This window comes from Falco biarmicus, chromosome 2 (genome assembly GCF_023638135.1).
Source record: "Falco biarmicus isolate bFalBia1 chromosome 2, bFalBia1.pri, whole genome shotgun sequence".
Taxonomy (NCBI): Eukaryota; Metazoa; Chordata; class Aves; order Falconiformes; family Falconidae; genus Falco; species Falco biarmicus.
Window position 1 is genome coordinate 115,383,305 of NC_079289.1, and position 24,084 is coordinate 115,407,388.

At 37.9% G+C, this 24,084-nt stretch overlaps 1 protein-coding gene across 2 annotated transcripts in view; it reads right to left on the reverse strand.

The window, feature by feature from the left end:
- Positions 1–24,084, reverse strand: part of EPHA6 (EPH receptor A6) — a 513,578-nt gene that overhangs the window by 236,900 nt on the left and 252,594 nt on the right. For both annotated transcript variants that reach the window (XM_056329721.1, XM_056329720.1), the window contains exon 4: positions 3,519–3,674. In XM_056329721.1, coding sequence (XP_056185696.1) covers positions 3,519–3,674 — 156 coding nt within the window. The remainder of the gene's footprint in view (positions 1–3,518; positions 3,675–24,084) is intronic.

The following is a 24,084-nucleotide window of genomic DNA, read 5'->3' on the forward strand; positions in this document are numbered from 1 at the left end:
ACCTTGAAAAGATGGATCAATTTATCCAATTACATTATGGTGGGAAATGTTAGTTTATGTACAGAGTAATCAGACAGGGGATTAGGTATGATGCTATTTGTTGCTCACTGTGTATGCAGAGAGATCACTGATAGAGTACTCGTATATGGTAAAGAAATACAATAAGGAGAAAGAGTAGCAGCAAGAGATTGGTAAGAAGTGCCAATCAAACAAAAAAACCCTAGGAGAAAGAGATTAACAATATATCCTAATCTAACTTTCATTCCCTTTATTAAAATTAGATTTCTTTGCTTTTCTGCAAAGTGCACACTCTTACAAAATACAGTTACATGAAATAAAAATGGGAACTGTACAATTTTGGAAAAGCATACAGTAGGCACTTTCACAGAATTAATGAAATTAGATTAGAAGCTCTTGAAAAAAGTGGATGCTTGAAGCTAAACTCTTAATTTCATAGTCTCTTAAATCAAGGTCTTTATTTTCCATAATGCTGCATATGCAAGTTTTCCAGTACTCAGGAAAAATCTGAGTGAAGAATACTGTCTAACCCTATACAGAAATGGAATAAAACACACGCATATTGCTTTGCAGGATTTGGGGAAGCAAATACAACAGGTATGAATTCAGTTGGTTCAAGATGTTTGAATATAAAGAAATTTGTCAGGGAGATCCGCTATTCATTCTGAGTTCAATTGAAGTACAACTCTAAAAAAATCACAAGAAAATTGTCTAATCTCTTACTTCACATCTCACATGTCAGGATACAAATTTGCAAATAAACATAAAAAATGAAGATCTGCCCCAAAAGTGGTTATGCAGAAACAGCATTTTCTCACTGCAGTCTTTTCTCTCTATTTAGTCAAATTGGCTATTTTTTTCATTAACTTTTCAACTCTCTTTGTTACAGTAAAGCATGACAGTTTGGAAGGAACAATCTAAATTCTACTCATATCTACCTTTGTTTATTAAATCTAAATTAGCCACATCTGCACAGACCTACCGAAGGCAGTAAGGTTGTATTTATGACAGAAACATAATTTTAATAACTGAGAGCATAATTTGAAAGCAGTGGGGCTAAAGATATCACTTAGGGAATAATTTGGCCTGCAGATTCTTCATTACTGATGATGTGCAAGATAAGAATGCAGTCTGCCTGTCAAGAGTCTCAGTGTCATTTGCAGAGCTGACAATTAGTGAAATAATCATCATTGTAGGTGTAAGATGAATACATCTGCTGTTACAGTCAATGAAGTACTGATACTTTGCAGTCTAGGCTGAATGACAGGCAATATATGGTGGCACTGAACCAAGAGCAAGGCAGAAACTAGAACGTGGTTCACCGCCTCGATTATTTATTTCTCCCAACCTGGGGTGAGGTGGGGCACTGGTACCTCTGTTGCGGTTGATTTCTTCCCTGCCTCCACTCACTCAGTTGCTTTGGCTGACATCCTCGGCAGGAATGGAGAGGTCTGGGGCAGTCAATCTTCCCTGACAGTTTTTGGCCAAAGCAGCTCTTCACACCCTGCTTTTTTTTTTTTTTTTTTTTTTTTTTTTTTGTGAAAGCACCGGGATGTTGTAGGCAGCAGCTCCCTGATGCCACAGGGCTCTCATGCTCCTCCCTACCTTATCGATACTAATGGGTAGCAGGGTTTACAATTGTGCCCTGAAAGACAATTATGGAAACATAATGCCATGTATGAGTAATTTTTTCAGAGATGAACTGTCTTTTGGAGATGAAAAATCAATGACTTATAAATAATATGGAACCGCATCTGCATAATGCATGAGTGAAACCATCGTTCGAAGCATGAGGCTGTCAAGGAGCGCCTGGGATGTGTGTTAGTTCTGTGGGTACGTTTTTAATGGCCTGTGCTTGGGGCACTCATTTGAGTGGAATTATTTGTAATCATCATTCTCCTGTGGGAAGTCTGGAACAACAGTGTTTATTCCCTCATATATTTTGTGCAAATAGGCCTATGTGCCTTGCTCCAGAGTGAGCTGGCAGCAGACTGTGCATTGGATTGGGGTGCCTCTCCAAGCCCCATGTCCCTTAAGTAACTAGAGGCTTCTGTTGTAGATATTTCACCTCTGAAAACCTTATGGTTAGACAACTTTCTGCTAAGTGCCTTGGATCTGGGGAATGCCATTTTTGGCGAACATCACTCCCATTTAGTGGATGCATGTCTTGGTCCACATAATGACCTCAGGATTACAGAGTGCCTATGACTTTGTAAATCAGCTCCAAATCACCTGGTATATTCACAGTTTGTCCAGTACAGTGCCATCTGAAGAGACCTCCTGAAGCACAGGAAGTAGTTCAATTCTACTAGTAGTAGTAGCTGTTCAATTATGTCAGCTTTGTTATTTTTACACGGTGCTGCCTTACGCAGTGTAAACGTAACAAAATTATGGCTACACACTGATGGTTATTGCAAGAGTACTTTGTTTTTATATTTTTATCTCAAGCTTTTTGTATACTTAGTCTGTTAAAATATTCCATGCACTTAATATATAAATTTTTTATAATTATTTTAACAAGAGGACGGTGGCATAAAATATACTAGAATCAAATCCTTCACCAAAAGAGCTAAAAAAATGCTACACAGAAAATTAGGTATGTTAAGAGTTTTTCAAACTGATTTTAATAATCTCTATTAAATAATAGAATTTCATATGTAAATATAGTATTTCACCCATAGATTTTTAAATTTTTAAATGCTGCTCTTTGCTCCCAGATATAGTAGCTTCATGATCAATAAATGAATCCCAGTGAGTAATGAACTACATATGAACCTCTATGAGAAATATTTTATTACATGAGAAGAAAATTTGTGCTGTATGTTTCTAGACATGAGCACATTGATCAAAGTAATAAAAATCTCTGCTCAGTCAGAATTTCTGCCCCTAGATTGATGCGCATCAGTTTTGTCTTAATGACAAATTTAGGTTATTCAAAAATCACAATTGTCAAAAAATCTAAATAATTTTCATTATTACAGTTGTATAAAAGGAAATAACTCTTTGTTGGATATATCTTTTTTTCTTTTTCTAATTTTCTTGTGTTTTTATAGAGAGTTTAGTTTTTATTCAGTTCTGTTGGGATGATATTGCCTTATAATTTTCATTTAAATCTGGAGAGACAGAAAAGTGTCATATCTTTTTTTTCTTTATGTGACCGGTTTTTGAAAATTTTTGTACAAGTGGATTTTTGTGTATTTAAAATACACACTGGTAGTTAAAACTCAACATTGTTATCCATATGACAATGCTTACAAACATTCTATTCTCTCTCAGAACTATACGCTAAAAAGTCACCAACCTAAGAAACGTGTTTTTAGTGATATCTAGAGTAAATAGAAATACACTGTTTGAAGTTTGATTTTAAAAAAATCTTTTGGTTATCTTACATGGAGTTCTTCACTGAATGTACAAACTCACGTCCTTTTTAAAAAATATAAAAATAAATAAATGAGGCACAAGAGATTAAAATTGCAGACACTGGTACTGATCAGACTTACGGGTACATGCCATAGTTGGTGGGTCCTTCTCGGCTCTGAAGTAACCTTTCTCACACTGACAGACAGAAGTTGCTTCTAAGTAAGTCAAACTGTGTGGAGGGCACTTGGAGCACTTTACATTTCCAGCAAATGCTTTGTAGAATCCAGGCCTGCAAGCTGCAAACAAGAAAATAAATTTCATTAATAGAAGCATAAGTCATAAGTAAAGCTGTTCCATGCAGTTATAATGCTATTTTGATCATACAGTTCTTCACGGTTTTTATTATAGTATATGGACTTAAAAAAAAAAATAGATCTGTTCTTGGTATATAATAGGAAATCATTAAAAGAGACAGCTTCCAAATGTAAAGATAGTCCTCACTGCTACTTGAAATTCTTATCTAGAAAGTTTCACTAGTACCACTAAACAAAAGCACATTATCTATGTTTTATATCAGTTCCACCTGTTAATAAGAAAGAGGGAACTTCTTATCCCCCAAAGCTATTTATATAGCTTCCTTATTTAAGTAATGGAATCTTGCAATGCTTAGTATGTTTACCCTCACAATGCCTTGATGAGACAAGGATGACATCCCTATTCATAGATGGGTCTGACTTGCCTACAGCCCCTTGAGAAGACTGCAAGAAGGGTCACATCAGCTGGGTCCTCTGCACCCTGTCGGCACAAGAGCCTGGGAGGTGGTGCCGTAACCACCTTCAGGCGCAGGGAGGAGATGCCAATACCCTCTAGCATGAACTACTGCAAGCTGGAGGCTACTCTTAATTGTGGCAGGAAACAACCTGGACAGTAGCTGCTGTAGGGATGGGGGATGCTGTGGTGCTCAGAGCTCGCTGCATCCTCAGTTACTTAGAGCAAAGGTCCCTGTCATTAGCCACAGCACCACCTTACCTGCCTTTTGTTAGCCTTTAAAGCAGAAACAATTCTTCAAAATAAACCCTATCATAAACCTGCCAGGTTTGCATTCTGAAATATTATTTTAAAACCATCCTCAGACTTCAGCACACATGTATAAACAGAGATTTCTTTCTTTCTCCTGCCGTTACCACATTTACGTATGCCAGCATGTATTGCAGTTACTGTCTTCAGGCTTCCCAATCTGAAAACAGAACTGAAACAAATGAAAGAGCAACTCAAACATGTACAGACCGTACAAACTCATACTCCTTCTAACTGCTCTAGCAGTACGATGGAAACCGTTGCTATAATTATCACGTGGCTTTTTATCATTTTGACATATTCAAGACTATTTTCTTTACATTGCTAGAGGAACTAGGCAGTGCTTCCTTCTCTTGTAGTAAGACCAAATAAGAATATTAAAATGAGGTGTTCTTTAAAAAGTACGCAAAAGTACGCATTTTATGGATTCACTGAAAGTTCATATTAAGTTAATTACTGAAAAGTATTAACTCCTAGACAACATATACACAGATCATTTTTGCTTCTGATTCCAAAAGACTCACATGATATAAAAACAGTTTCACTAGTAGCTGAAGGAAAAAGAGTGAAAAATGGGACTGGAAAAGGTAACAGTTGATTGCCTATCAGAATCCAAGAGCCAATTTTTCAAATGTAATTTTAAAGAGCTTAATTTTGACCCAACAATTTCAGCAGTTCTCCTCCCAGTATGTGCTTCTGACTTTGCTGAATAGACATTAGGGAGGAATCCTGCCTTGCTGTCACTGACCAGGAAAAAAACCAAAGTATTTCTGGTGTTAGAGATAAGAGGGGTGGGAACAGCAGGAATTTTTCCCTTGAAAGAAGGCTACTGGTCTGATACAACTGTGATTATAGTGAGTGGTAATTTTCTACTGATTGGAGACAGCAGGTTTGGTGCATGGAAGACAGCAGCATTGTAGATATAGGCTGTAGGCACTGACTCCTCTTAGGCTGATGGAAGGTTGGAAGAGACGAGGTAAAGCAAAATTGGGGAAGGGTGTTACACTTGCCTGCTTCTTTTTCCTTTTCTCATGCCCGGATTCTTATCTAAGGATGACTACTAAATTCTTGCTTTTAGTAGCCACCTTTCATACACGTGGTGTAATATGAAGAAGTTTGTGATGAAAAAGTTGGCAATTTCAAGTTAGTTTCAGTCAAAGCAAAATATGTGCTCTTTAAAATCTTTATTACTTCTGAAATTCATGGTTGTCAGTTCTGAAATCATTCTGTCTTCTCTTCTATCCCCCAAAATGACAAACCACTTTGGATCAAAAGAAACATAGCATTCTCTTTCAAGAGAAATATTTTGTTTAAACTTCAAGCAATTCACTATTCCAAACTAAAACTCAAGGAGGAGATTAATTTCCAATTTTAAATAGTAAATGTTTTATTCTGAAATGGTATGTTGTAATGTATTTAAAGCAACTATGGGTTTGATATAGTATGTCTCAAAAGAAAGCACATATATGCTCATGGAAAAGATGGGGGGGGGGGGGGAGGGGGGAATGGATGACCATTTTACTTCTTTTGAAGCCAACCCAAATATGTTTAACCTTTAATCCAGGTATGCACCACAAATTCTGAAACAGAGGAAGACACTCAGGGAAGCTCTCCTATGGATGAGTTTACAAAGGTATTGATAACCCACTCCCCATCCAAATGTATAATCACACAACCATGATTATTCGATACTTTCAAATAAAACCCCAGCCATTTATATACAAGATAAAACAACACAAGCTGAAAACCCCTAAATGCTCACAAGCTTGGGATAACTCACCTCTGGATAACTCATTGCTGATTGCCAACATTCAACGTGAAAGAAAATAAACTGTTACTTTATCAAAATCAATAAATACGTAGCACAAGTATGAAATACAGTACTTCAGCTGCCCTACATATCTAAGCTTAGACTCTGCTAACAGATACTGCGTTTCAGTAGCACAATTAACAAAAACAATTGCTAAAGCTACCATTTTCCACAGAAAATCTGCAAGCACTACAGTTATTACCCTGGTTTATAAAAGCTCATTTAGGAAGTGTCTCGATTGCTATGACTTCAGACATACGTCTGCCTCTGAAGAAAAGAAAAGAAATCTCTGTTCCTTTGGTCTTAGGTGTATTCAGGTAGCTGAAGACTCTATTAGACCACTGTAAATCAACTGTAGCTCACAGCAATTGCAATTGAAATTTACAGCAAATTTGCACAAAGGAGGCAACAGTATATGCATTCCATTGTAATTTCTGATATATAAATAATATTTTGTAAACTGGGGTTAGCAAATGTTCTGATATGAGAGCTCAGATTGCATTAATGCATGTAAATCACTGTGTGTGACTGCAGGTTGCGATATCAAGCATTAGACATATTCAACTTCAAGAGTTCTAAAGTCACATGCTATCTAAAATAAGGATTAGGATATGACTTGTAAAGGGATTAATCAATAGGCTTACTTACATGCTTAACATTAACCAAGTTCCTCAGATTTTGCCTAGCTTCCTATTTTTTCCAATGTTTATTCTCCTGTGGTGGTTTCAGCCACACAAAATTACTTAGTACACAAATTGCTTGATGGGCAAATCAGAAACTCAGTAACTTTTAATTATAAATGGGTTGTGGTTTTGTATTTGGAGAAGGAAAAAAGGTCATCTTTCCAGTGCAAAATTGCACCCTATGTAAATATATGACAAGTAAGTTAAAGGTTTGTTCCAGATGTTTATGTATGCAGAAAGTTTCATTTTGTATGGGTTGATGAATCAGTATTTTCAGTGTTTCTCACAACATTTTCTTCACTTAGCTAATAGTTATTGCATCTATTGTTTTCACAAATTATTTGTGCATAAGTTAGTGCAAACTAAAATTTTAACTGTGAAAAGCTACTGTCTGAAAAAGCTTCTAAAGATGACTATTCAAAAATCTGAAGTTTTTATCATTGTTACCAGAGTATTTTTTTCTACCTTCCAAATCACTGGCAGGCATTTTATTTTCCCTAACATTATCTAACAAAAGTGACTTTGTGAGTTACTAATTATACAAACTGTATGATATGTGACTTTTGTAAAGCCTGGGGGAAGATAATATATTGTCTTAATTGTTAAGTAATTAGCAGGGTATCTGAATGAACAATTCAAAGACACTAAAGTTTTCTCCAATGAAATACCAGGGATCAGGCAGAGAAGCACTGATAAGTTAATTTGCTTCACAAAAGATAACACCATCTATAAACATGCTTTACTACAGCTGTATCAGGATTTGGCTACAAGGTTTTTAAACTCTAGAGACTTTTTAATTAATACTATTTTCCTTATTTAATGATTAATATATGGCATTTAGTTTTGCTTGTATTATGCATAGGTGCATCTGAAGAGAAATTTAACGCTATGCAAAGCAGCGGTGAACTCTTAAAAGCAAGCGGTTCGTTGCTTGCCAGCCTCCCAGCCTGGGCGGGGAGTGGAAGGAGGCATTTAATCAAGGAGCTGCAACACGGTTTAGCCTCATTGGCGTTATATGCGGAGCTACTGAAGCGGAAAAACTTTTGAAGTGCACTGTATAGTTACTGTCTCAAATGTGATATGACCTTAGCTGTTGCCAACAGCTAAGCCTGTGGTGCAAGATGCTGTGGGAAGCCACGCTTCCCCATGCCCAGCTGCACGGTCTGCCTATGGCCGTCAGCACCCCAAGGGCCCCCAGCGCACCCCCCTGCAGGGCTTTGGCAGGGGGCTCAGAGGCAGCAGAGCTGAGTGTGGCCCCATCCAGCTGGGACCATGGGGAAAGCCACCCTACCAGAGCAGTGCTGAGGCCCCCCAGCTTGTTGCGGCACAATCAAACTAATAGGCTGCAACAAGGCTTTACCATCAGTCAGGTTCTACTGTCTGTGCTGTACCTCCTTCCTCCAGAGGCCAGGCCAGGCCAGGCCACACTGCTCCTCCTCCATCTAAGCCCCTCTCCCTCAAGCCTCAGGGCTATTTAACCACTTAGCAGGAACGAGCTACAGCTGCACATCACCCATGTCAATCAACCCACTGCGCTGAGGCAAGGCCACATCTGCAGTTATCAGTGCTGATCAACCCACTGCCTCCATTCCTCTACACCCACTGACTGTGGTAGTGAGAGAAGGGGTTAAAGAAATTTTAGTAGCTCTATTACCTAGATTGTTGTTGATAATGCTTTGTTTTACTAACGATTGTGCAAATTAACTGAAGCAAGGAGTCTACAGTCCCCCCCCTCCCCGAGGGACAGTTCATGATGAGAACTAGCTAAAACCAACTCTATAGTTTGGATAAAGACCAAGGAACAACTGAGTTGGCACAAAAAGAGAAGGTAAAAAGTTCAGAGCAAGGGAGACTACCAAGCCTTCATCCCCACCACCCCCACAACCACCCCCAAGAGGCATCAGGCAAGGGCAGTGGGGAGGGACTTATGGAAATGACTTCTCAGAACTAATTTTAATATTAAGAGGAGACAGGTCATGAATATGTATAGGTGTATTTGGAAACCTTATGTATATGGACATTTGATTGTATAAATTGAGGCAGGTTGTTGCCCCTGGCACACACGGCTTTGGTGGGACTACCCCCAGTGCTGCCCAGCGCTGAATAAACATACCTACTTTACAATCTGATAAAATTGGGGAGTCTGATTCTGCAGGTCAGTAGCTGCTTTTGGCTGAGGGCTCGGTCCCTGCCAGGCCCATGACTCCGCCATGGCACAGCCCTGCCCAGCCTCAGGCCCTCCCAGCCACCCGCGGGCCAACACCGCGCCCCAGCCCGCCACCAAAGGCCCGTGGTGGTGGGACAGGCCCTGCCCACTGCCTCCATCGCTGCTGGCGCCCTGACCACCTCAAATAGCTGGATATATAATCTAGGAAGTGCAGAGAGCGCCATACTGCAGTGAGATCCAGCCAGCAAACCAGGCACACATCCAACGGCAGGAGGGCAGCTGGGGGTGGCCCGTGTGAGGGCTGGCGGCCGCGGGCCTGCTCTCCGGTGGGATTCACGCAGCCAGGAGCCACGGTTTCATCTCCTGATGGAGGGGACAGGATTTTTAAAGATCTTTTGAATCTCCCAGTGCAGTAAATAAGGTCTCGGCCCAATTACTACAACATGGAGTTGCGGGCTCTCTTGCAGAAGAGTCTTTACTGCTTGAGGCTGTTATGGCCATTAATTTCTTCCTCAGCCTGCAGGGTTTATAATGTTAAGACACAAAATCCAGAAAATGCAAACATGGTGGTCATCTTAGTGGTCATAAACCTCGTTGCTTTAAAAAAAAAAAAAAAAAAGAAAAAAGGAGCATTTTCACTCCTCTGTGGGAGTGTGTCACTGGGAAAGAAACAAGCCAATTCCAGTTCTCAGCTGTTTCAGTTTTACAACATCTGAATCGACTGTTCTAAAGGCAGCTGAAGTAAGGGGAGGCCACAGGAAACTTTGGAGCAACTTTTAGGCATGTCTGACACTGTTGATCTGTGTGTGGGAAGGTATTTCTCATGCAAATAGGATTTTTATGGCTTGCTGAGGACTCATCGATCAAATTAAAATACAGAACACTCTGTTGTCGTTTACAATGAATGGCAACCATCAGTAGCTGTGGAAGAGGTGTTTTAATCTTTCTGAAACACATAATTTGCTATGCTTTTCCACCTCATACATTTTTTGAAATTGCTTACCGAAACTCACTAATGCACTATGAGACTGACATCTTTCATATTTGTTATATTCTGTCAATATATAATTATTCCAGTTTTAAAGTTCTCTTACCCCTCTGGTGCCTGATCACCATAAAAAGGGCAGTCCAATAAGGTCTCTTCTAATCTACCACTGTTCAGAAACAAGGAACTATAATATTATTTTAAACAATTTATATTTTAGTAAAAGTGTATAGAAAAGAACAAATCAAGTAAGTGTATAGAAAAGAACAAGAGAAAAGAATGTAACAGAAGATGCACTTTTTATATTACAAAAGGCAGTATATGATCACAAAGTCAAGATTAGGATATTACAGGACCTGGACAATGAAGCTATGAGGACAACCTTTGATTGTGAGTACTAGCTGATTAAATAATTTCATGTCTTTTCTTTTGTCACATGATCCTTGTTTTATTCAGGTCATAACTGTGAGAAAAGAGAGTGGAATCATTTTGGGTCATGTTCAAACCAGCAGTGAGACTGTGCAGAAGGAGTTGCAAGAAACATGAGGCATCACAAAGGACCCATTGCAGAAAGACTGGCTGTGACAGATTATGAATTATGGAACATGCTGGTTAGTTGAAACCAGAAGAATAAAAGACATGGTGTATCAAGAAAGCAAGGCTCTAGTTTGGTTCAGTTCCTACAGATGGTAAGAAGGGGAAAACAGGAACCCCTAGGAAACTTAGTGACAAAATGACCCAACTTTTGGGGACAATAAACTGTTTTTCCTTTTTCGTTTGTAATAAAATTGATGGATTATATTTCCATGTGCTTCGGCATACGCTTAAATGCATCTGTGTTTGTACGCTCCAGTCAATCTCTTCTCTTGCCAGTATCTTCTGCTCTCTTATATTTCTGTTCTTTGAGGTGAAGACAAAGAGCCCTATGCACACCCTTGACTTTACAGAGGAACAAGGGAGAAGAAAGAAAAAGTTGCAGGTATAAGGCTGCTTCCTCAAACATACTATATAATGAAGATAGGTAAATTTCATTAATTTATCTTTCTCTTTGTGATAATTCCTTTTTCCCCCCAGTGATTTATTTTCTCATTCTCGTATTTCAATGTGCTATTGAGGTTGTTTATTGAATTGATTAGAACAAATGACAGAAGATAATTGGTATGTTTCAAACAGTATTTTCAGTTCATATCAGTGCAGTTTTTCTCTCTATAAAACATTAGCTGAAATACAGTAACCTGAGCAATGATTCGGGTCACACACCACGTTTTTAAAGAATTTGTGGTTTATCCAAAAAATTCACACAGACAAGGAGAACAGTCAATTATATTAATTTTATCACTGCCTGTCATACTAGATAAAATTCAATAGATCATCAAAGAGCTGGGGTCTGTACTACACAGCACAGGTGAATAGTATTCTGCACGTCTTAAGGTACTTTGTCAACTACTTTCAAAGACTTTTAAGTTGGCAGCTAAAGACTTCTGATAACAACAAAGAGAGACATATTGTTTGCAACAGAGGTGACTCAAATTGCTTTGCAGCGTGAAAACAAGCTATCTTATTAAATTTTGCTTTTCACATATGGAGTAATAATTGCCCAGTGACTTAAGCTGCTTTTAATATTGCTGCTGGAGACTATCGTTGCCTAGTTATAGAAGGATTTTCAATGATCTGGCAGGAAGACTCTCTATATTCTAGCTTCCCCTTAACTTACAGGCAAGATGGAGGCAAGTGACAATGTAGTAATAATACATGTACCTGCTGCTCTTTTTTTTTGTTAATCACAAGCAGGATACTTTCATAGGTTGCCTACCCATTGCAATTGTCACATTATTTACAGATTTCTCCTGTAGGTGTACATTATATATTGTTAACCTCGTCTTTAAAAGATCTTGACTAAGGATTCATTTTTATATTTTCAAAAAAAAAGAGCATCCTAAACACTTTCATATAGACTAGAAATTAATAATATGATTCTAAATACGTAAGTACTACGCAAAGAAAGAGATGGAAAATGGAAAAACCATTTTTCAATACTGACAAAACTTTTTTTCTTTCATTTAATTCTTAGCACTAGTGGAATTATTTTTATATACTAAATGAAATTTACTGCTACAACAGGTTGATGGCAGGTAAGGATGTTTCAGCTTGAATGAACACAAAACTGGCAAAATTATAAGCAGCTGAAAAGCAGCTCATTTCACTGAAACAAACACTGAACAAAGGACTGAAACTACACATCTAAACCATAGCCATAAAAATAAAAGGTATTCATAATACAGGCTGCACTGCTTTACAGCGGGTCTGCAAACTTTTAAAATTACTCATTAAACACATTTTATAAACTGTACTGATGAGTTAATACAGTTAATTTTTTAGACAAAGTCGCTATACTGCAACTTACTGCAACTTGTTCTGTGTGTGTGTTTAGCTTAGATACACCTTCCTAAAGGGGGACCCAGAGATGGCTGTACAGTTTCATTTTGTCAGGTCCTTTTTTGTATGCCCATGTAAGCCCCAACAGTGAAAAATAAACTCAGGTTAAAAACCAAAACAAAAGCAGCTTTCATGCCACTTAGGTATGTCTGGAAGAAATTAGTGATTATCCACTGACTAGTGAAGATGTGTTAGTGATTTGAGAGAAACATATTTATTTCTGGCATCTGAGTCAATAAAAAGGCTGCCTAGACAACCCCCAGAAGCTATTGGAATGAGAAGACTCCAGTTTTAAACTGCACAGAGACTGTGCTACCACAGTACTGCAGCGCTGCGTTACTGCCATTGTCACCAGGTACCAGCATTAAAAAACACGTACACAAGACCTTTGCAAACTTTGGCTCAAAAGTTTCAAGCAGGACCACCAAAGCTGGTTCACTACAGGGGCGATAATCTCGAATTCCTCCATGCAATGAAAACCTATGTGCCTAAATGTACTGTAAGTTTACTCTGTGTGGCCATAAAGATTTCTTGTTAATTGGTAAGGGTGGCAAAGGCAGAATCTAGCCTGTTTCACACAGTTATTGCTGATCTCTGTTAGCAGTTTCTAGCAGAGACACCGATGCTGGAAGGTCCTCACCTGGCACACTGTCTTGAAGTGTCTCAATGATGTGCAAAGCACCAATAATATATAGGCAGGCTGTTAGCCACAGATTTAAAATACACCGCGGTTATATTTGTGGAATTGGGAAGAACAAAGAGTCAAGATGTTTCACAGAAATGGTGACTGACAAAAATGGCTGGAAGGCTGAGGTACTATATATTAGTGATGGAAGAGAGAGATGAAAACAACGGGATGCACCTCCCTGAGGGGGCAAGCAACTATTTTTCCCTGCTTTGTGCTGCTGACTCTGTTGTGGGGATCCCTGAAATCTAACAAATTTTTGGAGGTTAGAACTATGCATACTCAAATGCACTCCTCTGTATCCAAATTAGTCTTTATTGCTGTTGATATTTTATGGATAGACCCCATAGAAAATCCACAATTAGACATTAATCTTTAAAGAGATTGTATAAATACTATTTTCTACACTGCATAATTTTTAAAGGAATATCACTGTGTTTTAGGAAGATAGTGAACAAAAGAAATCAGTCAGGCTAATTAAGGCACACAACAGAAATGGTAATCAAGGAACCTGACAGCAGTGAAAGAGAAGGGAAGTAATTTCCTGCAATATAATAGTACATACTCCTGAGATCAGGAAGCTCTGCAGGAAAAGAATGGAAGGAAAATATTGCACCTCAAAGCAGCCATCTCTAGCATCGCCAGTAACCACCTTTAACTACAAAAGCAGGGGAAATGTAACCCTGAGAACAATTCAGGGCAATGCAGTGCTGGAGTAAATGGCAGAAGCCAGTAATTCCCAAAATCTGTCCACAGCAGCTGTAAAACCTCTTAATTTTAAAACCATTGTTCCATTATTACGAAGCTTTATTTTTAAGAAAATACTTTCTTTGTTCCTTCAATCCTGTCCAGTATAAAGCTGGTATCTGAGTGACCTGGAACAATGGCAAGGCCAACGAGTATTCTGCACCTCTGCAAATCCTGAAAACTGAAATACTAGATAATCAGCTGTAATAGTCAGCACCCCGGCATCTTTGCTGCAGGGTATCTCTGGGGTAAAAGAAGTATTCCTCTGCTCAGCTGCCCTGATTTATTTGGGAACTCGCAACACAAAGGACCAAAAAGGGGGAGCATACCTCAGTAGCCAGCACTAGTCAGGAAAGCTCACTGGCACACGTCAGAATAGTGGAGAGAATCCTTGAATCTCCAGGTAAATTTTAATAACTTCTGTTTAATATGTTTACTTTGCGGTTGATGCACAAGCCAAGGCCAAATGGAAGATTTTGCGCTCTATAAAGCAAGTGGAGCGTGTTTACTTCTATGACATGCATGTTGCAGTGGCACATCCCTCCTTGCATTTCTGAGGAGGACAGATTCTTCTGTAGGTTTCTTTATCACTTCCAAAAATAAAAGAAGGAAACTGTTGTTGCTGTAGTCCTCAGACTAAAGCAATATGGAAATCAAGAAAATCCGTTAGACCAAGGACACCGTATCATAATGCACATAAGGAGTCGTTTATTTAACATTGCTGGGAGCTGTTCAGCGTATCACATTTCTTTTCATAAAGAAAAGTGGAAATAGTGGTTAGGCTACAGTTGTAGCTGGAAGGGCTTTTTGAGGGGAGGGATAAGGCAGGAGTGCGATAAGTTCCTCAGCACTGCAGTGAACAGTACAAAAGAGAAGTCTGAAAAACAGCAGTAAGAAATATTATTTATTGTAACTGTGGAAGGAACCTGTGTTTGCTGGAATTTCTCCATACCATTTCAAGAGGAATTAGTGTCCAACTTGGAAGGCCATGAAGGCTTCTGTTTTCACAGGATCATTTACATTCTGATGTCCAGCTGATGATTCCTACTTTATCAGAAGACTGCAAACAGGCATTAGACTGTATCAAGTATTTCTTTCTGCAAGAGGAAAAAATGGTCTGCAGAAATCAGATCCATTTTGTGGTTAATTCTTTTTGCACATTAGTTATCTTTATATCATAAAAGTGAAAGCAGCATTTCTATGAGGAGGTGCTCCTTTGTGTACCTCATGATCAAAATGAATGCAAACCCATAGCATATGATTGCTCTGCAATGCTGGTGTTAGCATAGGGGCTGAATTTAATCAAGCCCATTTAAGCTATGGCCACCTCTTCTTCTTTTTTTCCTTCTATTGTCACAGTAATTGTAAAAAGATGGATCTCCCAATTCAGAACTGCAGGGCTAACTTTGCTGTCTAGTTCAAGTTAAGTATCTGTTACATTGCTTGTAACGTTTTTCCCAGTATCATAAATATGTTCAGGTAGTGGCCAATGCAGTGATGGTTTCCAAAAAGATTTTTCTCTATTGGAATGTTAAAAAAAAGCTCTCTGAAAGTTCTTATAACACTTATAAAATCATATCTCTCAATCTGAGCATAACTAAATGCTAGAAAAATACCTCCTCCTGTTAGAAAGATTGAGTGCTTCCTACCAGATATATTCCTACCAGAAAATTTGAAACGTTTTCTTACTAGATATATGTACAAAAATTGATGACGTATAGAAAGTAATTTGTCCACCTTATGATATCTTTATCAAATGCTACCATATACATATGATTCTTCTTCTCTGTCCTTTCTACTGATACTATAAAGCGATATTTCTGTCTTATCCTTCCTGATATTTTTTCTTCTGTCTTCCTTCCCCTAGTATGAGAAAGCTTTCTGTTTTCAACTCTGCATGCCTGTTAAGTAGTTCATCATGGATTTCTCTGTTCTGTGTGCAAGAACAGACCATTTGAATCTGCAGATGCACTTTTCTCTGTCCATAACAAATTAGTCTGCTAGCTTGGGTTAATTAATTCCCATGCTAGCAATTATTTCATTTGTTTTGCAGGTGCTTTTTCTGGAAGCAATTTTTCTGAAGCTGTAAGGCTTCAACTTTTGACAAATACCAAAACTTTCAGCCTGCTAGCTGTTGCAGACATTTGTTGGCTGGCATTATGTCAGACTGATTTTCCGTGTAAGAATAGTAAGTTACCAGCACACTTGTCAAATAATTAATGACACTTCGCTTCATGCCTCTGAACACATTCAAGGTGTACACTGAAAGCTTTCCCTGACATGACTTACTACTTTATTACAAAACTGTAGTACAGCTTTCTAGAGAAGGCATACCTTGAAGGAATGTAATATTCTTACAGGCAGTTATTAACAATAAAAATCTGAAGAATAGTGCAGTCACTATTTACAAGGGTATCATTTCTTGTTACAGCCTTATTGTAAGACTGTAGTTTTTATTGATTTAAGATCTCAATGCTCATTTTTTGGGTTCACAACTTTCACAAGACCAATTGCTTTTATAATGGATCAGCTAAAGCTTTGCCATTCTTTTTTTTTTTCCTTCTCTGTGTAACTGTCTCTTTTACATGATTATAATTAGCAAGAAATCATAGCAATGAGAATACTGTCTAACCCACTTTAAGAGGTACTTCATATAATCCAATTTTTAAAAGGACTGGCTTAAAATTATGCTTACATTTTTAATTATGGTTGCCAAGATGGCACATTCAAGTATGGATTTGTATGCGCAATTTATTTAAGCCCCTGTTTTATTTGTACGTACAGGTCAGGAGTTCAGGCACACAAGCAAAGTTCATGTAATCATGCTGAATATATAAATGCCCAGAAAAAGGTAATTGTACAGGTATGCAATTTCTGATGCAAAAAATGCTGAAATATTCTTATAAAATCATGCATTTGATCTTTAAAACAGAATCCTTTTTGACGTGCTTGTAGAAAAACTCACAAGCTTCATTTTCAGACACACCAAACATCATTAGTGACACCCAAACTATTTCAGCTCTGATTTGCCACATTTAGTAACACTGAAAATGAGGCGCTCATGCTTCTGTGGAAACCAAATCCCTTTTTCTTTTGTATTATCTCTGAGTGCTTCCAAGCACAATAATGTGCTTGGTTATTAAAAAATATTTCAAATACATCTTTTATTCTTCTACATTACCGTACTAAATATTATGTAATTTTATTCTATTCTATCATTAGTGTAAGACATGGAGTAACACAATGTGGTACTTCTGAATAAAGTCACATTGCATGTCAGCAACATACACAATATTCAAATACTGACCACCAATGTGGCTGTTAATGTATCATGTAAAATGACTTTAATAAAGCTCAAGAACTTGCAGTCCATACATTATACTACAGAATTTCCCCATCCATTTAAATGTCCATTTTATGTCCATATGTAGTATAAGCAGGTGATATTTTAAATTAAAAGAACTGTAGGTTGCATTTTGTCTCTGGTTGTGATTTGTTTTTTTTATTTTTATTTATTTACTACACAAGTGTTGTCTGCCTATAAAATACAGGTACATGCAATGATAGATTCTGCTCTCAGAAACTTCATTGGCCATACTGCCATTGGTTTTAATACAAAAGGTCTTTATTTTTGTGTTACCAAATATCCCTGTCAATCTTTCAGAAAACTGTTCCTTAATTACAGCTAATGATCAGGGTAAGAGCAACTACATTCATCTATTGCTCACCCCAACAACAATCAGTTTTCCTGTCTTTTATTTCCAGCCAATTTTGCTGTGGAAGCAACACAGAAAATTCTCTAGGTAGTCCATTTAAGCTTTCCTCTTCCTTTCCCTTTCCTCAGCATATCTGTAGAACTACTTGCAGTACTTGGCCTCAAATTATAATTACTGAATTGCATTTACATATGACTATCCCCACTGTATGTATTGCATGTTGCTTTCTCTACAGCAGGTAAACTGACTACAGAACAGCAAAAAGCAATGTGTAAGTGAAGCCTCGGGTTTATGTAAGAACTGCAACCGTGTCCTACCAATGAATGACAGGTAAGCAAACAATACTAAACTCTTTTGTTAGGAACAGTCATTTTTAAAAAAACCCAAACAAACATACTTTAAAGTTTTATGTTTGCACAAAGCATAGGTTAAAATTTACAGATTGTTAGTAGTGTTACATGCAATAGCAGAGAGTAGTGGAGATTGTGTAGACAGATGAACAGTAACAACAGGAGAAACAACAAAATACAAACTTACGTTCAAGAAGTCAGCAGGCAAATTGCTCAGTAGTCTTGAGATCAACATTCTTGTAATTTTTTTATTTTATAACCAAACATTTCCATCTTCTCCAATCCCATCACCACTGCTGCATTTGGATTTATAAGAATTTCAATATATAGCCAATGCCTTAGTAAGCCAAGGGAAAGCTCTCAGTATTGCCTCAAATATTCCTCTACTGGTCTTATACAACAGGCATAACTAAATCCTTTGGTGATGCAAATCCAACCCCATTTTAATAAAACAGGAAGGTGCCTTTTGGCAGAACAGGGTTTCTAATTTTTGTTTCACCGAAGTAGTTATGTGGGCTATACCTTCAATCCTTGTGTCTAGAATATTTCACATGCTTGATGACAAGTATCAGAGTTCATTATTTCTACTGAATGTACTAAGATACTTCATGGGAATCTCAAAGATGTAAACCATGAATTTCATATGAATTCTCAAACAACCAGGTTGAATTGAAAAATGCTTCTTTCAATAAGACTTCTGGTACGGATAGAGAAATTTGAGCATAAGAACAAAGGTAAGTATTACTATACAAACATATTAATTCTGCATAAAATCTGAATGTTTCCCAGAGTAGCATATTTCTAGTTTTCAGCTACGTTGGATGCACACTACAGTGTTAAGTACTTTCCAAAGGAAGTAAAAATCATTGTCCTCACCCTTAAAAAATCCCAACCAAAGACTTCTATGCTTAGAGAGGTCAATGTGACTTGTTCAAGGTCTTCTAGCAGCCTTGTAGCAGAGACAAAGTCAACCAGCTAATTATCCTGAGTACAGGTGCAAAGGCCTCACCAGTCACAGGCCAGGTAGGGCTGCAGCTAGTTAAATGAGGAGCTACGCACCACAGAACAGTAACCAGCACCAACAGGTCAGCCTACAACTGAATTTACTTTTTTGTCCACTTTGATCTACTCCACCACTGCGAACATAAAATCAGACAGATATTTGGCATAAAATTGACCTTTTAACTGCAGATTGTTTAGCTTAAGCGTTCTTTTTTTTAAGTTAGCAGCACCAGTCAAGTAGGATTGTGTAAATATGGTATCCTGCTATATTTAGATATGTAAATCCACATGACGGTCAGGTTTAATTCTGGAAACAAAATGTTTAAATTTTGTAATATGCATATGTGTTGGTAACATTTTAGGGCAATCATACATTTTAAAGATAATGGTAACAAATTTTATACATAGATTTTTAAATGTTTAACAAATTATCAGATATATCTGGAATAATCCCTAAATGAAAAGAAAACTAAATTAAAAATTAGGATTACACTGTCTCCAACACTGAGAATTACTGATGTGGCATCCCCATTTCTCATTAGATTGTGAATTTAATTCTAGCGAAGTTTAAGTCCTCATTAAGAGGTGTGCAGGACAGTTAGTTTTAAAGTTCATAAATATCTGCTGCTCAAACGGGGCTGTAGACATACGATAGGAAGTAAGAGCGCGATCACTCACTCACTGAACTGCAGACCCTGGTTGTGCCTTAGCCTTAGAGCAGTTAACACTACATTTACTTCGCAGTTGGGTATGGCAGATTGCTTGTATGTGGTCAATTTTCACTTTTTTTCCCCCACTTATATTCACGTTTATCATACTGTGAACAAAATGACTGGGAGAAAAAGGTCAGGGTCTACAATTCTGATAGTAAACGAGATACTGCTGCTGTCGTTGTTCAGTATTTTGAACTGTAAAACTTGGTGATCTGTATTTATCAAAAGAGTAACAATAGACTGTACGATTTGGCATATCTCTTTTATATGACACTGTTTTTATTTAATAGACTTATTTTTGGATAGAAAACTTGAGAGGGACAAACAGCTGGCCCTGTTAAGAAACAGCCACAATTCTGTAACTTACACCTGCCATCTACATTTTCAATTAACATATAAAATCACAAATATGTACATGTAATATAATGTTTGATTTTAGAAAAATATATAAGTATTTGTCACCCTTTTGGCATAGCATTTAGAGAGTATTTCAGTTATAAGTTAGTTATTTTAATTGCACTATCACAGTCATTGGTAACTATCACTATGATCATCTACTCTGTATTGCTGCATAATAGATACATTTTAGCTTTGCTTAGCAATTTCCAGAACTACTTCAAATATCATGTATTTTAGGGTGACACCATGGATCACTTGTTTAATTCTCTTCCTTCCTGGTTTCATTCTACGAAACTGAGATTTTTCTTGACCATGATGATCTTACTCGCCTCCCAGACTGGTTTTCCTGGCCTTTCCTTCTGCAATTATTCCAGAATCTGCTTTCTTCTACTCACTCTGGGATTATGGGTATTGGGGCATTATACCCTATATATTTTCTCTACTGATTTTTTTTTTTTTTAAATGAATACACACTAATAAAACCATTCATTGTAATTGGGAATTAAAAAAAAAAAGTTTTCCTGTTGCTTTATTTCAAAATACAATGTTGTGCCTTTTCTGTCTTTCTTTTCAGTTTCTTCTAGCTGTATTCTATGTTAGTGTGAGTTACTACCAGTGCTGTTTAAGGCTAGGATTCTCAGTTCGCAATGTGAAAACGTTCCACAAAACAGCAGCTGTTCTCTGTAGTTTGATACAAAAAAATATAGTTATATGATTACTCATTGACAGCATGTGTGCATCTTAGGTGCTATGGAAGTCAAAAGAGGATAAGTGCTTTGTTCCCTGGGAAGTATAAATTAGACCAGCACAAGCTGCATTTGCATCTTACAGTATCTGGAGCTCTGCGTGAGACTGGAGTCTTCATCATGCTACACATAACACAGATAAGGATTTTTTCTGCTCCTCACAATTTGTGTAAGTTTTCTGAAATAAAGCTCATTTGAAAACTCAGAGAAACAAAAAACCAAAGTGGAGATATTTCCATTTGGTGATACATAATGCCATTTTTGTGTTACAAGAACTTTTTTTGTTATGAAACATAAACATTAATTAAAATGAGAAGATTCTCTTATATTACCTAAGGCTAGTAAATAACAATCCACCTTTTCATATTAGATTTGTAATTCTTAAAATGAGAAATGTTTTAGGGGGTCAAAGGAAGCAATAGCTTAGGTCAAAAATGGAAATTAACATGAGCAGTCTCATCTCAGTTATAAATTTGCATGTACACATTTCAAATCTATCATAGTAGGCATACAGGAACTTGACTGGCAGTCTGATTAAGAAAAGCACGAGACCGGGGTTAGAGGTAATTTCATTTGCAGGTTGTATTGGTCTGGGAAAACATATATAACATCTCTGATATTATGCTTGGTATCAGCTCACACTACAAATCTATAATACTTAAAACAAATAGGAATTAATCACAAGCCTTCTCCATCCTCCTCCTGCTTTCTTCCACCATATATTATAAATACTGCACTTGCAGAATGGATCCTACTCAGTCTCATTTATATAGCACAGCTAAGCTTTCAAGGCGTACAAACACTACACAAAGAGGCCTGTCAGTTAGATTCCCAGTCACTTTTGATAATATTTGAAAGAAAACAATGAACTCAGACCCTCTTTGAATACAGACAGAAAAAGGACTTAACACAGCAATCAAGAAGCACAAGAACAGAAGAAAAGCCAACAGAAAGGGGATGTCTGTGTGTTACTACGTTTTAATATTACTGAAATATAAAACTGGAAGCAACCTCTGTTCGGTGGTAAAGTGTTAGACTTCATAATGCTTCTAGTATCTCCTTTATGATCCCAATTAAATCTTCAAAATTTCATCCATAATATTATAGCTTCTTCTTTATAGACTCCTTTCTAATGCAAAACTTAAGTTCATGCAATCTGAACACTGTTGTTGGAATAATGAGATTTGAATCAACTATAAGACTCTTAATCTTAATTGGCAAGAGGTGTGGGAAGATGAAAACTCCCCTTTCCCTATAATCTAATCAAACCCAGCAATATCAGCTTCCACGTTGCAATGTCAGCCTTTCCACTGAAGGGCTGAGCAGGAGGTTAGGAAATAATGAATTGTAAACATTAATGTAAATATCAAAGGTTCATACTGGTCATGCCAGGTAAGCCACCTCAGCAACATTTGTGTTCCCTCTTGTACTCTCTCACCCGCCTTGCTGGCACTGCTTTCAGCAGCCTGCCCCAGCAGGCTGAAGCAGGGGCTGTATTTTGAAAGGTTTCCCAATGGGTTGGTTGAAAACCTAAATTGCATGCTTTAAGGAGGAGCCCACAAGAACTCCAAAATCAGAACCACTTCCAGATCGTCTGGTCAAAGCCAGGAGGAACTTTAAATTCCAATTCTCAATTCAGAAAGAACAGATTTTTGCAAGAGCTTTTAGAAAAGAGGCCCTACCAGCTATAGCTATTGCAGCAAGGCAGAGGGAAAGACTCCTGTGGTGCTTGTGAAAAACTGGAGTTTGAGGCTTGCTGATAGCACCCTATGGCTGCAAGCACCTTCCTATCCTTGATGCTAATGCTCATCAGGTGCATTGACATTTGGACACTGGGGAAAGACAGAGATATTGTCCCTGAGTCCTGACGAGTAGCAGTCATAACTCACCTCCAGCAAGCAGGAAGAAACCTTGTCTGAATTTCTAAGAGCTCGCTTTGACACAGCACAGTACTGTAGCCATTGAAGATGAGAACACTGTTCAGGACAATGCAACTTAGCCAGCTAATATACTTGAGAGAGGTGAAAGACGTAAACGGTGCTTTTTCCACCCTCTTCGGTAAGCGTCAAGGAGCCCAGGAGGCAGGCTGGGGAGACACTGCACCACTGCTGCTGAGGCAGATGTGATGAACCATCAAGATTCTTGGATTATCCATTCTAATAGCTGGTAGCAAAGGGCTAGAATTTGAAAAGTAGCTTGATTTTCAAAAACAGCTACAAAGTAGGAACGATCTTCACACCATAAACAACGGTAATCCCTTCATGGCTTCTTGAGTCTACACATGCGAGCTTGCCCAGATTTCTAAAGTCACCATAAAATGATGAAGAGAGACTTTTTCTTCTATTATCCTGCATAGATAAGACTCTGAAACCCCCAAGACAATCCCCAAGGCAGGGATGTCTGTTTGCCTGCAAAAATATTTCAATGACCACTAACAGTATCATCTATCTATCATCTTTTGTATAAAACACAGAAGCAAAGGTGAGGCGTTTGATACACAGTGGAGTGAGAAAGCAGCTGGCATTACTGCAATTTATGCATAGCCAGCCAGACAAGCTGTTGCGACGGATGGTTATGCATTTTAGCACAGCCTGCGGTTGGCACATTGTTTAAATAAAAAATATGAGGCCCACACATCCAAAACAACGATGGAAAGCTGATGATCAGTCTTATAGGAGTGGGCTGTTGCTTCTTAATTATTATTTTGTTTTAATAAATATTATATTTTATGAAATACATCATTTATTACTTAATACCAAACCACTCGTGGCTGAAGTGAGTGATTTTAGCTAAACTGCTGAATTGCCATATGCTAGGCAGGCCTTTTATGCATTAACCAGAAACACGGAATGAAAATGGCTATTGCTGGCGGGTAATAGCATCCTCCTAGTGGTGGGGCAAATCTGGCAAGTGTACCACCAGGTTCAACGTCAGTAGTGCAGTGGCCACGATTTAATATGCTCCAATAACCGGAACGCTATTTCAGATGCAATGTGCCATAGCTTCTATCTTACTTTCGCTCCTCTCAGTCCACTAAAATAATTCAAGGGACATGGAGTTACTTTTTGCTCTACTTCTGCCACATTAAGTTCAAGCAAAGCACAGGGAAATAGAACCGACCTGAACAAATGACTGATGGTTTCTCTTGGGTTTCAAAGGCAAAAAGGTGTTACAGGAAAAATGCAGCCTT